The sequence below is a fragment of the Sceloporus undulatus genome, chromosome 1 (assembly GCF_019175285.1).
Source record: "Sceloporus undulatus isolate JIND9_A2432 ecotype Alabama chromosome 1, SceUnd_v1.1, whole genome shotgun sequence".
NCBI classification, from domain to species: domain Eukaryota; kingdom Metazoa; phylum Chordata; class Lepidosauria; order Squamata; family Phrynosomatidae; genus Sceloporus; species Sceloporus undulatus.
Window position 1 is genome coordinate 164876640 of NC_056522.1, and position 16625 is coordinate 164893264.

Sequence of the window (16625 nt, forward strand, 5' to 3'; positions counted from 1 at the left end):
AAAATTCCATATGTGAGTGCATCCTTGCTTCTTCCTCTCCCAGATGTATATATCCTCCTTCTGTAAGATACCCTTCATCACCTCCTCTCTAATAAGCAGAAGTAACTTCTTCTAGCACTTGAGAAGCTGCTGGGCTGGAGGGAGGGCACAAACCTACATGGGGGGAACATTATGCTCGACCTGCTTGGTGTAAGACCTCGGACAATATACAGTGGGCCCTTGGTATCCGCTGGGGTTTGGTTCCAGGACCCACCATGGATACCAAAATCAGTGGATGCTCAGGTCCCATTAAATACAAGTAAAGTAAAATGGTGCCCCTTATATAAAAGGAGAAATTCAAGGTTTGCCTCTGGGAATTTCTATATTTTTAAAGTATTTTCAAACTGTGGATGCTTGAATCCATGGATAAAAAAAATCTGTGGATAAGGAAGGCTGACTGTATGTACTTAATTCCCACAATTTTTATACTAGTACCAGAGTTTTTAAACCATGCCAGCATCATGTAAAGAATTCAGAAAAAATGGAAATCAAAGAAATTAAAATGATAAATAGATGGTTTCCAGCTGAGCAACACATCAAGCAAGGATGGCTCAATTCAATAGCAACAAGAACTATACAAAACGTTTCCTGAAAGGAAAAGATAAGTTAGACAAAAGCCTCAACTTTTAAATTCTTCTATGTAAATTTAATGTTTTATCGGGGATATAACAACTTCTACAAGGTGTAGAAAATCCATTTGAGGTGTTGTTGTTTGTCTCTATTGCCTTGGGCCATATCTTCCACTGCTTTCCACTATTTCATTGTCTTTATTATTTTTGTGACTGCAATGAGGATAGAAACTGCAAACATTATTCCACTGCATGTGGGCTGAGATTAAGTTTCACATATTGCATAGTTTTTCTGAGAAGGAAAGTTGTCAGGAGCATACATTAATGATATTGGCAGGCTTCTTTTCTGTTCATAACTTTTGCTCTCTCTCTCTCTCTCTTTTTTTTTAAAGAGGGAGCAGCAATTTAATTCTGAAATTTTTGAAATACTGGTAGGAAAAAAAAACTAATTTCCTAAGAATCCATTTGCTAATTTAAATAGTTAAATAGGATCAGTTCAGACAGCATGCCAAAACCACAGCTAACTACGTTTCCTGTATTACAAATCATAATTTGCTACTGGTCGGCAAAATCAAACACCATTAACTTAAAATGGGCTGGCAAACAATAGTTTAACATCATGCCTGAAATGATAAATCATTAATAAGGACACTGCACTGCCTCTGAAGGACAGGCCACCTTGACCCTGCAATGCAGATGGGGAAGAAAGATATGACTTCCCTACACAACTTCAAGTCATTCCTGTCCTCCAAACACTCTTCTCTCAGCCTGTCCAATGAAAGAAAGCAAGAGCATCAGTGCAGCTCCAACCTGCCAGCCATGTCCCAACAAAGCTCACAAAGCTTAAGCATAGTCTCAAACGCGAAAGCTCCTTTTTGCTGTGCTGTTCCCTCACCACCATGTGCTCAAACTCCCCATCCCTATCACAGTCCTAAAGGCTGCCCTTGTCTTTCTTGCACACCAATACTTTGATCGACAGCCCCCTCACTCCCTTTTTCCTCACTGCCCCCCAGATCTTTCCACCACCTCTGGAGAGGGAGGTAGTACTGCCCACTTTGGGAATCACTGCTGTAGGCAATACCCACTGTGTCCTCTCTCTCTTTTGCTGGCACAGCAAGTCTTAAGACTGAACCATAAAATGTTCTATGTGCACTCTATAGAGATTTATTCCCCAGTTATGTCAAAGTGGACTTTGGCAATTGCCAAACATAAGGTAATCTAAATAAGTAAGAGAAAAAGAAAGCCCACTTTTCTGAGACAAATGTTTCATCAGCAGGAGTCCAATTATTTGTTATAACAATCTTTTAACGTGTAATGACTCTGAAGAAGACTAATAACAAAGACTGGTGAGAACAGATGGAGCCCTGGTGTTAATTATAGGCACTTAGCTGTATCAGACCCCACGAGTTATTCTTAACATTTCCCACCAGGAAGGAGTCTCACCCACTTTTTAGCAAACTATGTTGCTTAGTAAGCTGGAAATGTTAAGGGCTGACTAATAAGTAAACTTACTAGACTAAAGCCCGGTACAGATTAGGAGAAAGAGGTGGCCAGAGGCCATCCCTTTCTTCTCCAGATTGTTGCCACAGCAACTGACAGCTGCAACAAAGATCTGCTGGAAAACGGAGCTCTTTCTCACAATGCAGCCATGGCGGCATTTGCGCCCTGGGGCATTGTGGTGACGTGTCTTGTGCACCACGCTGTTTGGACGCTTTGCACAAGACACATCATTGGTACGCACGCTGTCTAAATGCGTGTGCACCAAAATGGCAGCACTCATACATACTAGGTTCAGGAGCGTGCGGTTGCTGCACACTCCCAAACTCTAGTATTGGTGCCGCCATGCCGCTTTTGGCCATCTGTACTGGGCCAAAGTTAAAGAATAACTTAAGTATTAAAAAATTAAATTTACATATAATGGGGCAGCCAATCATTATGTGTGGAATGCCACTTGAGCAATGAGAATTCTTCCTGCTTTCCTTAGCCACAAACACCTGCCATCCAGATGAAAAAATTTTCTGGTTTCAAATCATGTATTTGGTCTCCATGTCTAGTAGAGACTCTCCTTCAGAAAATTGCTCTCCATATGTAAAGTAGAACACAAATGTGCAAAAAGGAGAAATGGGGCTCTTCCTTCTTGTGTGTTTATTGACTCCAGAAATGCAACATCAGAAGAGAGATCAAGAGAGATTTATAAGTTGCAGAAATGCCTTCAAATCTTACCATTCACTCAGTCTGTTATGACGCATGACAACTATTTCTGAATAAGTAAGTCACTGAAACTAGTAACTGTCAAAATAGCATGCAAAATACCCTTCAATGTGGCACAGGGTAAAACACTGGCAAAACATTAAGAAATAAATGAGTACATTTTCCAAACTGGCCTGGTTATCTATCGGCCGAAACAGATGGCTTCAAGCTGCCCCTGAGAAAGCCAGACTGGGGCTGCGGCAACTGCACACTACAGCTCATCCTTGTATGTGAGCATGAGACAAATGAGAATTTTCATCCTTTTCTCAGAGCTAGTTCAGTCTCTCAAGGTGCAAACCCAATTTAATTTTCATGGGCGGGATACAGACGGGCAAAAAGGGGTGTGTTCATGACGTCATGAAGGTATAGCCTTCAGACGGCCCTTACCTGAATGCCGCCATGAACATGCCCCCCGCACGCCCCAAGCGGGAAGAAGCGGCATTAAAAAGGTGCTGCTTTTCCCCGCTTCTTTTCTATATAGTGCGCAGCTGCGCATCTCCGTCTGTAAGCTGCTGCACCGGTACACCAGAATTGCTACGCCGCTAATTTAAGTTGCCCATTTAAAAGCTCCGTGTCTGCTGCGTCGCATAATGAGTTGGGGTCCTGGAACATGCGCAGTTTACAGTCAGGCTTTAATTGCAGCGTTAGCTGCCATGCAGGTGTGGAAGCTGCAGCACAGCTGCAGCGCATTTTAAGACTCGTAACCCTAACCCTAACCCTAACCCTAGAGCTGCATGTACGCATGCGCTGCTAGAATCGTGAAAAGTTTGGAATTTAAAGTGAACCCCTACACACATTCCTGCGCCATTTTCACCTAACAATAAAAAAACGCTAAAACTTTAAATATTTACATATGTACAAGGGAGGTGATGGGGGATGGCAGGGGGACAGCGGTGGCAGCAGCGACAGCTGTGGCTCTGCATTGCAGATTGAGCAAGAGCGCAGGGACCAAAGGAGAGGAGGCACCCATGATGCTGGTGACACTGGCAACGTGCAAGCGGACAAGGATGCCAACACCAGCTGATCACCAGCTGACAGGAGACCACCTTTGTTTTTGGCCAGGGCGGGGGGAAAAGTTTAAAGGGGCTTGGGTGCTTTAAATGTGCACATATGCTTTCTGCCGCCGGTGCTGAGTGCCGCAGCTGTGCAGCTGCGCATCCGCCAGCCGGCAAAAGAAAAAAAAGCCCCGTTTTTGGCCGCCCGTGAGGAAGCTGCCTCTCTCTTTGCAGCATCCTGCGAGGCGGCGGTATGGAAACTGCGGGTCAGAAATGGCCCCAGGTGAGGCGTCTTCACTGCCCCCCGTGTGGAAGCCCCATACACCTTAGCCACGCCCCCGGGGCGGGCGGTCTGGAGGCTCCGTATTCAGCAGAATACACCTCCAAGACGTCTTCCCCTGCCCGTCTGTATCCCGCCTCGGTATTGCAAAGCTTTACTGCAAAAAACAAAGTGAATGAAGTGAATGTTCTTTTCGTTCATCTAAGTAAACAGGCCTTGATTACTGACTATTATGGGTACAACCATTGACAGATTTATTATTTTTAAACATTTACGTGATCTAATATTTTTCTAGTAAGGCAAGCAGTTAGCAGTTGCATCCCCTTCTACCAAGGATCTGATTAACTCAGTGGCATCTCATTAAAAGTACAGTGGTCCCTTCCCTTATGCGGGGGATCCATTCCGCTCCCCCTGTGTAAGGGAAATTCCACGTATGCTCTGACAGAACCCCTTCATTCATTTATTCATTTGGGGTTCTGTCATGATGAGGTAAAGAGTTTAGATTAAGTCATCTAAGTTAGTAATTAGTTACATGCACATTGATGATATGTACATACAACCTTTACTTTGATGTATGATGTGTTGGAATGTTTGAAGGCGGCATCTTAGGAGTGGCAGATTGTTTAAAGCTGCTGATCATATTTAGTAGTGAACTCTCTCTCTCTCTCTCTCTCTCTCTCTCTCTCTCTCTCTCTATATATATATATATATATATATTCTCATATATAAATATAAATCTTAGGGTGTGTTAGCAATATATGTATGTATTAAATAAAGGTATGTATCTGTAGGACTCAATGGGAAAAGCATTATGGGAACTGCCCATCTGCGGCCATGATCTGTAATCGGATGTGTCATGTAAGCAGAACACTGGCTAGTAGGACAAAGAATCCTTCACACCCTGAGAATTACGACTGAGAGAGGTTCCACAGATACAAGTCATCAATTAAGGCATCAATAGCTTTCCCAGGACAGAAAATGTCTGGAGACCAAATGATGCTCGCATTTGGGTTACTTTGATGTAGGGTTTCAACCTCCGCTGGGGGGGGGGGGTGAAATGGAAAAACCATCTGAGAGGGAAAGGAAAAAAAAGGTGGGGGTCAGTGGTCAGTTTAAATTAAGGCTTCCCCTTTGTGTGCCTCAGATTCTGCAAAGACGTGGTCCCGGGTGCTTCTACCTTATCTTTTACAATAAACTTTCTGTTTTACATGAAGTTGTTGTGGATTTTTGGGTCAGAGAAATCCCAAGTCTCACATGCTCAAGCCCCAGTAAGCCAGTGGGGCTCATGGCGGCGTGCACCCCATTACTCTTTCTGGGGTGAGTCACCGCTTCTTCCAGTGCCACTTCCAACATATGCTGGAAGGCGCGCCCGTGTATGATGCAGATGCACTGTAATATTTTCAATAGAAGGAATATTATTTAGTTTTGAATTCTTGTCATTCACCTCACAAAGAACCTGGTGCTTTTATTGTTTATCAGATGAGACTGAATAAAGGAATAAAGGTACATTATTTGGGCCTCATGCCCAAAACTTTAATGTTAAAACCCTCACAGGAAAACACAGGACTCTGGATGGGGGAATTGTTTACTTACACTTAAAAGTCAAGATCCAACATCCAGTCAGAATTGCCATCATACACTTCATAGTACTTCGCACAGGATGCTCAGGGATAACAACATGTGTCACTGAAAGAGAAGAGAGCTTGCCTGAAATCTAGCAATATTGCAATCATCTAGCCACCATGTAAAAACTATGTAATGCAGAGAGATCTTCCTTGTTTATAGAAAAGATAATGGCTCCCTGGTTTCCCAGGGATAATGCAATTCTATGCCCCAAGCATCCCTACAACCAAGCAGAATAACCTTCCATGTGTAGCCAGAGGAGCAACCACTTCTGTGGCTGTCAGGTGCTTGGCTTCATAGGAAATTGTTCTGAGAAACCCTTTGCTGAGTGGAGAAGGACTTGAGGAAAACATATGAAAGGGCTACAACTGGATGTAGAAAATGAAAAAGCTGCCCACACGTGGGCAGACCACTGCCTAGAAAGGTTGACAAGTTATCTTTTTGGCTTTGAACTTCTGCAGTTTTCCAGTCAACATGGCAACTGCCCTTGCTTGCTTGGAGATTCTGAGAGTTGAAGTAAATTATAAATAAATAAATAAATAAGAAATAGTCATTTCAAACCATGCCATTAATTTCAAGTCCTCCACATGTACTTTGAGAGACTCAGGATTATGTCACCAGACAACAATTTCTAGTTGCTTCTGCTTCATATACAAATAGTAACAATCTAAAAGGAGGCAGTTAATGATGCATATTGCATTTGAAGGCACCCTTCCCACAGGATTCTCATCTTATTTTGTTTCAATTCTATTAAAAGCATCATTATTCACACTTGGAAAAAATTACATACAGACTAATACTTACTAGGAAAGTAAGTGCTTCTTAAGTGCAATTATGGCATGCAATCATGGCTGAGGCATATTAACTCACATTGTATTTTAAAACTACACAACACTAGCTATAACCCAGATATTCATTCCTTGGATCCCCTTCGGAAGTGTTCTTTGGAGGGAGGAGGAGGGAGCTCCAAATGTCTTGACTGGCAAACCAAGGGTATACTCAGCTTCTTTGCACACCTCCACTGGATCTGGAGAACCTTCATACAATGAAGTCTGATGGAAGTTTAAAACTCAGGGGACTTTTGAAAGCAAACTGCAGTGCATCATGGAAGATGGCAAATCAGAAGGGGGAAACCCACTAAATGCAGTAGGCATATGCAATGAAGACATTTGGATTTACTGTCTAATCATTTGAATGTTTATTTGGAACTAACTTCTACTGAGCTTCCAAGTATGCACTGGTAGGATTGGAGCCTTAATGTTGTAACAGAGAAAGTATCACAAATAGGGATATGGAATTAAAATACAGCGGGCCCTTGGTATCCACTGGAGTTTGGTTCCAGGATCTCATATAGATAAAAAAAAATTCTGGATGCTCTAGTCCCATTAAATACAATGAGATAGTAAAATGATGTCCCTTATATAAAATGGCAAAATCAAGACTGGGTTTTTTGAAATTTTTATCTTTTTTAAAAAAATATTTTCAAGCCATGGATGCTTGTATCTATAGATAAAAAAAATCCATGGGTAAAGGGCCAACTGTATATCCTGCACTCTTTCCAAACCACGAGCTCCACTTCTGAATAATCAGCCCTGAAAAGGTTTACTCAGATCAGGGCCCAAGCTTGCTGTGTATAAGCAGAAAGTGCTTTTACACATGTGCCAGGGGATATACTCCTTCCAGCAAGAGTCCATTGGACCTTATGGGGTATATTTTCAGTGGAATCATACCTTTCAAACTGGTATGCAGGTATGCACACTGCCCACTGTACTCCTGGTCCCATCCATATTTGCCCAGAAAGGCCTGAAGCCTGGAGAAATGTCTCTTTGTATGTGTTCACTGGCAAACCAAGGGCAGGCTCAGCTTCTTTGCATAGCATCTTAATTGGGACATGGGTGACACTTGTGGGGACATTGTGACACAGGCCACAATAAAACACAGCAAAGCTTTTCAAAGAAATGGATAATAATAGCATTTAGGGCTGGAATGGGAATCATGTTGCTCTCCAGATTGTGTTGAACTGCAAATCACAGCTGCCTCAGCATGCAGGATACTAGGAATTATAGTTCATCAACATCTGGAGGCCTGTTTCTACCTTTAGGGCAATATTTAGTGAATTAATTGGCGCTTGGAGAAAAAGGTTTTAAGTTCTTGCACAATGTATTTTAAAGAAAACTGGAGAGAAAGTAGGCATACCTACCTGTGCTGTTAAACTCCATACAGATGCTGCCCTTCAGAACCACAGCCAATTTGCTCAACAACTGTTGCTTAGCTGGATCAAGACCACTTCCAAGGAGAACAACAGGTCCCTCTCTAGGACGATTTCGATTTACTTGCTTTGTACAGGCAAAAAGGGGAAAATGCTAAGTCCTCCATATAGACAGCACTTTTTTTAAAAAAATAAATAATTTTAAAGCAGCAACTAATCTTTACTTGACATTTCTATTAAATAAGAAATAAGTATTTCGACACAAACACAATTCATAGCAGCATTGCAGGATGCAAAGAGATTTAATCAGTCTTCATACTTCTGTCTAACAAAACAGTACTAAAGGGACTACAACAACTTTAGGGTCATCAAGGAAGTTGCCAGCAGCTTAGGAAGTATAGCATAGCTGGTAAGTCAGACCTAGTAACCATTTGTATAAGAAGCTTTTTGGAAATTTTGCTGGAAAAATCAGCTGAAATTATGAGAAGCAAGAAAGCAAAGTGCGTGAAAGGCAAAAGTGTAACTGTGAGATGGACAACCAGGGAGCTCCAAAACAAGACGAACTGGTCCACTAAGGCATTGCAAAAATTAATCTTAGAGAGCAGGAAATGTTTAGGCTGAATTTTCAAGAGTAAGAAAAAGGAAATCTATTCGCAAAATGTATTAAACAGAAACACTGTGAGTTAGACATTTTTTTTTTAATTTGGATGCAAGTGCAAATTATTTGTATGACAATTTTATACCTGTTCAGGTACTGTAAAATTGCTGTCAGATAGGCTCAACTTTATTGTCAACCTTGAACAGGCAAGAGAGGATAAAGGTGTGTGAGATGTACCCCACTCTACATGTTCACTTTTTGTCTTCCATATGACAAAATGGCTCTATGGCTCCAACTGACATTTTTCATTGCCTGTTTTGTAATTTGTGGCAACCCTATGCAAGTAGTCCTATGCAGTATCTAAATGAGGAATGGGCAATATTCCTAGAAATTTTAAATAATAATAATAGGATTTATTTATATACCGCCCAATCACTGGGAATCCGAGCGGTTTTCAACAGATAATCAAGCTGGTTTTCCCCAGGTTTCTTTCAGTAAATAATCAGAACTGAAAAATACAATATTAGCACCCTTTTGTTACTTTACCAAAGTCCTTTTGTTACTTTAGGAAGATAAATATATATATATATATATATTGTTTAGCATCCTGTTCAATATTTATGATGTCCTAAGGGATTTTGTACTCCCTTTGAGACTAATTTTAATATAATTTACATATAATACAAAAACAAGAGGATACATGTTGCACAAACAAATCACATAAACGAAAACACACCAATAAGCTTCATACATGGTGAGATGACAGCTTAAATCATCATATTTTAGCAAACCTTTATTTTAAAAAAAGTGAAAAAGAAAATTTATAAAGTTACATCATTTCCCCCTTTTCAGTCTTTTTAGATAAACTACTACATATTCTGTCCACCCACAAATAGCTAATAAGTAAACCATTAATCTACAAATCAAGAAGCTGTTAATTTAGCACATTTATGTTGTAAATAAACCTGAATTTTTTCCCAATCTCTAATAAATTTACTATTAGATTTCTCTTCACATATGTAAGCCAATTTGTCAATTTCTACTTTACTATTTTTCCTATCACTTCCTCCTCTATAGAAATGGTGGCTGTTTTCCAATATTTGGCTAAAAGAATTCTGGCTGCCATTACCATCTGCCAGCAAAGACTGTCAATCTCCTTCTCATCACTCCTTCTGAAATTAAATAGGCCAAGTAGAAAAAATTCTGGAGTCAGATAAATTTTCTTCTGTAGAATAACTTGTAATCTTGATTTTAACATAAACCAGAATTCACTTTCCTACATCTCCACCACATACGCTTAAAAGGATCCAAACTCTTTGCCACACTTCCAGCACAAATTATTAGTGTCCTTATACATTTATTAGGAGAGAGATACCATCTGTGCACCATTTTCCAAAAGTTTTATTTTAAAACATAACACCTTATATAAACAAAGTCATTTCCCAACTATTTCTCCCAATTACTTAGACCTATATTATGGTCTATATCTCTGGTCCATTTTACCATAAAATCTTTAATTAATTCATCTCCTAAACTGTAATTGCACCTGATGAAGTAGACTCAGTCTATGACAGCTAATGTTACAAACCTTTCTCTCAGACTCAAAGGTGCTTGAATATTCGCATACTGATCCAATTTTGCTATTTCACATAGTTTATGGAAAGAGCTGAGGGAGGGGGAAACTATTCTCAAATATGTTATTTCCATAGTATTCTATTTTTCTGGAAAAGAAAGCCTTCGAGAAAACTCCCAGAAAAAATAAATTATTTCTTCTTTCTGGGGTAACTATTTTAGCTTTTCCTGAAAAATAGGAAAACAAACTAAAAAAAATTAAAACAAAAAATATTATTATAAAGGCAACTAGCTATTGGAAGATTGAAGTGATGGTAATTCCAAACTATGAACTGTAAGTAATTACTTTTAAAGTAACTTCCAAAGCCTGGAGTCTCCCCACACAAATTACATATTGTGCAGACAACCTTCACAGACAAAGGCACTTTCTTGCAGATACTCACATGGAAGGTGACAAGAATCTAAAAGAGGGAAGGTAGAGCTAGGTTGCATCTGCACGGCAGAACTAATCCAGTTTGACATCACTTTAACTACCATAATAATAATAATAATAAAATTTATTTGTATTTCCCCACCTCTCCCAGGTGGATTGAGGCGGGATTACAACCGAACGATAACAGCAACATGCAAGAATAAAACATATAATATTCATCATTAAAAGCAGTTTAAAAACAATACAATCATCCTAAATAGAAGAGTGGAGTGAAGTCCTTACAAGAGATTGGGTAGGTAGGCTTGCCGGAAGAGATCCGTCTTAACTGCCCTCTTGAAAGCCTCCAAGGAGGTAATAAGACGGATCTCTTCCGGAAGGTTATTCCATAGTTTAGGAGCCACCGAAGTAACAGTTCTTTGAGAGGTTGAAACCAATCTAGTTGGATGCGTCATCAACAGATTTTTTCCCAGGCGTTCTGAGAGTGTGGGGCAGATACACACACACACACACACACACACACACACACACACACACCATGGCTCAGTGGTATGGAATCCTGGGATTTGTAGTTTGTTGTGACACCAGGGCGCTCTGACAGGGAAGGCTAAATGTCTCACACAACTACAATTCCCAAAATTCTATAGCATTAAGCTATGGCAGTTAAGTCATGTCAAACTGGATTATTTTTGTAGGGCAGATGCAGTCTCAGTGTGCTCATCCCCATGCTCCACATGTGTAAAGTGTACATTTTGCAAAGATGATACAGCTTGTATCAACAGAGACTTCCAGCTCACATCAAAATACTTGCATAAAATGTGCTCTGAGAATAGTCAAAGTGCATGACAAAGACAAAATTGACCACATAAAAGCAACTGGATTACTGATGAATATACAGCAACATAGTAAACATGATCATTATGAGCAAATGGGCAAATTATGCAGGGTTTATGTTGTTGTTTAAATCAAGCTGAAAGCACTAATCCTTCTCCCAGTGTATCAGAGGATGTAATCCATACAGGCTCTTAACAACAATTTACCATGCGTGTTGCATTTGTTTTTCCACACTTTGAGGACTTCAGATAGTCTGCCAAGATTTTACCACAGAAGTCTAGGTTCACGGCAATAATCTTTAGATACAGTTTAAGTGACTTTTGAAGTGATTTAACTGCAGATGAACATTACATCACTACTGCAAATCATGATCAAACTGCTCCCCTCCTTGACTGCTCCTCTACCTGCCTATTCTGCTTTTAAATATTGCTTTTTCTAGAGTGGAAAAAGCATTCCAATCACTTCCCTGGGGGCAAAGAAGAGCAGGAGCTCAGGCAACATTGCATAGTTTCGGGAATGAAGCGAGAACATCACAATGCTGTCTCTGTGACAAAAAATGAGTGGTTTCCCCACTTCAGTAATGCCCTAAAACATTACAAGGAATAGCCCCAAAAGAACTATACCAGATCCATATGGTAACACTTGCCCAGCCACCTGTGATTTATTATATTGTTTGATTAAAATATTTCTACTCCAGGTAATATCAAAAACAGATCAGGGTGACTTAACACTAAAATTAAAATAGTTAATGATTTAAAAAAATTAAGTAAGCTAAAAACATACTTAATGGGTTAAAACAGATTTAAAGCATTTAAACAGTGTGAAATCAATGAGGTTTTGATGAACTGCCAAGTTTTTACTTGTTGCCTAAATAAAATCAGTGTTGGTGACAACTGGGCCTAGGAGAGGATTTCCACAACTGGAGGTGTATCCACATTGCAGATACAAAACAGGCGAAGCTTTATCTGGCTTGGGTCCAGACTACTTGAAAGATTGTATTTTATTCTAAGATCCTGTCCAAGCTTCAAGGGAAGATTTTCTCTCTGTCCTGCCACCATCCCAGGTGCATTTGGTGGGGATGAGAAAGTGAGTAGACTCCCACCTTGTGGAGTTCTTTCCCATGGAAGAGTCTGCCGGTCCTCCATCTTTATGCTGGCAAGCAAATACCTTTTTATTTAGGAAGTACTTTGGCTTTTAAGTTGCTATGGCAAAAAGATCTTTTGAACAGGGTATACTATATTATGTTTTATCTTTTTACTATGTTTAATGCATTTTTAAACTGTTGTAATTTAGCATTTTAATGGAGCTATTTTTTTTAAAAAACTTTTGTATCAATTATTTTTTAGTGTACTTTGTCCTTAATTTGATGTGAGCTGCCTTGGATCTCATCCCAGGAAAAAGGTGAGATATAAATAAACAAACAAATAAATTTAAAAATGAAATACTGCATATACTCATGTGTAAGTCCAGAAATTTTAGTCAATCAAATTATCCATGAGTCAATGTAAGCACTGTCCTTTAACTTATTAAAAATGGAACCATTGCCGGGTGAAAGTCAAGAGAGTAACCTGTCCTGAAAGCACTGACCCCCATCTATTCTCTCATCCATCTAGCCTTTATTTTGAGCACAACCAGTTTGCCTGCTGGAATTTTGTACGTTCTTTGGCATTGTTTTCCTTTGCTTCACCCTTTAGACCCTTTGTTACATGCCCCTAAGTTTTACCCTCGACTTATCCCCTGTTCACATCAAAATCCTTCATTTGGGCCCCAAAACCTATCCTCGACTTCTACGTGGGGTCTATTTACAGTCAAGTATATATGGTTTCTCTGCTGTCAATTATGTGGCAGCCTTTATTATTTTGTTTTTTGGCAGCACACTATGCTTAGATGTTTCTGTATTTTTAGACTGTTTTGTTGATCATCTATTATTTTACATGGCATCTTATGCTCCTGAGTGGGGGCTGCTGCTTAAACTTTTGTTTTTTAAATTCCTTGGGTGCTTGGACAACAAACTTTACAGTCCAGATTCAAGTGTTATCCACAATCAGCAAAGCTAGGTTTAAGTTACTAAACATCATCCAAATTTCAACTTACAGGAGACAAAAAAAAAAAGGGGGGGGGGGGAGTTTTAAAGAGATTTTAAAAGTACTTACTTCTCCACAATGAGTAACTGAAGATTCATTCTTTGATGACAGCATTAAAATCGACTTCATCTCTTCTGTTTCAGCATAATCAACGGGTTTGTGACCAAATATATTACTAGTAAAACAAAGACAGATGGGTTCTAAGTAAATAAAGGATGTGCCCTGACTCTTAAGTACCTGGATACAGTCACAATGTAGAATTTCCACCTTCTTAATATGCAGTTCCCAGGAAAATTGAACGAAAACCCAATTAAACCACTAAATTTAAGACAGATGGATGCAGAACAGCAAGCAGCTACATTTAGCATAAAAGGCAGGAGGTGGTATACAAGATGGAAAGCTTGTAACTAAGTCAGCCCTTTGCCAGTGATTCACAATTAGCACACACATCACGCCCTGATCAAAACTTTTAATATGATAGAGACGCTAGCAGTTTGTAGTTCAGAAATTAGATTTACTGTTTTCAGGGGAAGAAAAACATTTCAAGTCCAAATGAAAAATGCTTCCATAGGAGTTAGATGCTGCTCACATACCCAAGTGGTCACAGCTGGGTTTGCTTAAACTAGTTTGGTTCTTAACAACAAGGGTAGGGAGCATGTAACCCTCCATGCTGTTTAGTTGCATCTCCCATCATCTTTGGGCAACAATGCTAATGGTGAGGGATGATGGGAGCTGCAGTTCCACAGCAGCTGGAGAGGCATGCTCTCCTCCGCTGTGATGTATATTTTAACCTGGTTGCCACCCTCACCTCCAGCCTCTGCAGTCCAATTTTCTTGATGGTGTCAAGCACAGGCAGCAGCAGCAGCAGCAGCCAACAAACCTTGTTGTTGCATAACCATTTTACCTTGAATCTGGCTCACATCTCATTTCACAGAGCTGTCAGCCTCCAGTGGCATCAGTCAGCAGGGAGCCAGTATATTATTAATGTGTCTGATGAAGAGAGAAATGCTTAAGCCCTCTTTCACTCCTAAACCAATAAGGACTGTCATCTTGCCTCTATTCCAGCATAGATCACCAGAGTAGACATTTAGCGACTTGTTAATTTAGGGCTATATTTAAACTTCAAACATCATAGTCAGAACAGTCATACTTCAAACATCACAGCCAGGAGAGAAAGCAAATATTACCTTATGTATAAAATCTACTGGTTTTAACATCACAATAGATAGCATAAAGCTGTATTAGTTTTAAAGTGTTTTAACTTATTGCTATAGCATGCTTATCGAAGAAGAGGAGATGGAGATAGAGAGTCACCTAGATAAGAGTTTATTTTCCCAACTACGTAGGGAAGGGGCCACAGATCAGTGGTAGAGAAAGGCTTTGTGTTCAGAAGGTCCCAGATTTACCCTTTATACTTGACTATAAGTTGGCCTCGGGTATAAATCGAGGGTAGATTTTGGAGCCACAGTTATGGATTTTTGGTCTGACTTGTGGATAAGTCGAGGGTAAAATGTAGGGGAATGTAACAAAGGATGTAAAAGGACAAAGTAAAGGAGAATAATGCCAAAGAACTTACTAAATTCTAGCATCAAAACTGTTTGTGTTCACCATAATGGCTGAATGGATGAGGAGGGAACTATGGTAAATTGTGGCTATATGTGAGGGGAAGGTGACCAGGCACAAGCAAGAGATAAGAAAATATGTGCATATCAAAAAGAATGAAAAAACAAAGCAAAGGAAATTACTACTTTAGCAGTGATTATAGCCTTTAACTTTAATGTGATAACGTTGCCTGATTCTTGAAAAACTGGCAAACATACATAAATCTTATTCAAATGTTTCTCAGCCCGATTCCACTCAGTGCTCCTTTGATGAGCAACATGAAAAAGCTTGCACCCAAAGGGCTCCAGGTGGATAGCCTTCCATTCTTTTGCAGGTTGATAAAATGAGTACCCAGCTTGTTGCGGGCAATTGCCTTACAGACGGTAAACCGCATGGAGAATGCTGGGTTCACTATGAAGCAGTATAGAAATCTAAATGTTATTGCTATTGCTCTAAGTGAGAATCTATGTGATGCTGTGCTTGAGGACTTGTGGAGACCCAAGGTTTAAATTTTCACACCACAACATGCATTGGGTAACCCCTGGGACAGCCACATATTGTCTCAGTTTAATCTACTTCACAAGATTACTGTGAGAATAAAACAGAAAGGAGGGAAATCATGAATGCTACCATGAGCTCCTTGGAGGAAAGTGGCAGGGGAGGGGGATAAAAATCTAATAAAGAAATATTAAAACATTTATCAACAACCGTGATCTAAAATCTAGCCCAGAGAAGCAATTTAGTTCCAATGGATTTAACTAATATGGAAAAAGTAAAGGGGACAGTAAGAACGACATTACTGTGGCTTGGGCGGATACTGTTTGAGGGGTTTTCAGGTGAAGAAATCAAAGCATGCATTCAGAAAGACAATGAGGTGTTATTTCATCACCTCTCAGTTTAACAGTTAATGATAATTTGAAGCAATTACATGAGGTGAACCATACAGTGTGTTTCTGAACCTTTCCAGAAATGGTGGCTATGCATAGAGATAGTCTCTTAAATGAGCAGGATTCCTGGTGTTAAACGTTTAAATTATAGGTCAGAAATAATTAAGAGATGTATTTTAAAACCGTGATATGATCAAAAAGCCAACAAAACAGTTCTGGAAAGCATGTACTGCCCATGATTCAAAGGTTAAATATTAAAACAAATGCCAGTGGCAATATTAGGGGCTACTAAATGAAATTACAGTGGACTGTTGTTATACACTGGGATTTGGTTCCAAGATCCCCCATGGATAACAAAATCCGTGTATTCCATTAAAAATAATGACATAGCAAAATGGTGTCCTTTGTAAAAATGGAAAGGACAGGTTGCTTACCTGTAACGGTATTTCTTCGAGTGGTCATCTGCGAATACATACAAATGGGTTTCAATGCGCCTGCGCAGTGCTGCTCGGAACCTACTGGAATCACTGGGCAGAGTTCACTCTGCAACATATTGAAACTTTTTGGCGGTAACTCCGCCCACCCGTTATAAGGCCCCTGCCTTCCGGCTCTTTTCCCCAGTTCCGCAATTTTTCCGCCAAGCAGGCGATGGA

General features: G+C 39.9%; 1 protein-coding gene across 1 annotated transcript in view; it reads right to left on the reverse strand.

Moving 5' to 3' along the window:
* The window catches only part of BARD1 (BRCA1 associated RING domain 1), a 93625-nt gene that overhangs the window by 13575 nt on the left and 63425 nt on the right, over positions 1–16625 (reverse strand). Inside the window, exons 7-9 of the mRNA XM_042445042.1 lie at positions 13553–13658; positions 7957–8092; positions 5727–5819 (exon numbers count right to left, since the gene is read on the reverse strand). Coding sequence (XP_042300976.1) covers positions 5727–5819; positions 7957–8092; positions 13553–13658 — 335 coding nt within the window. The remainder of the gene's footprint in view (positions 1–5726; positions 5820–7956; positions 8093–13552; positions 13659–16625) is intronic.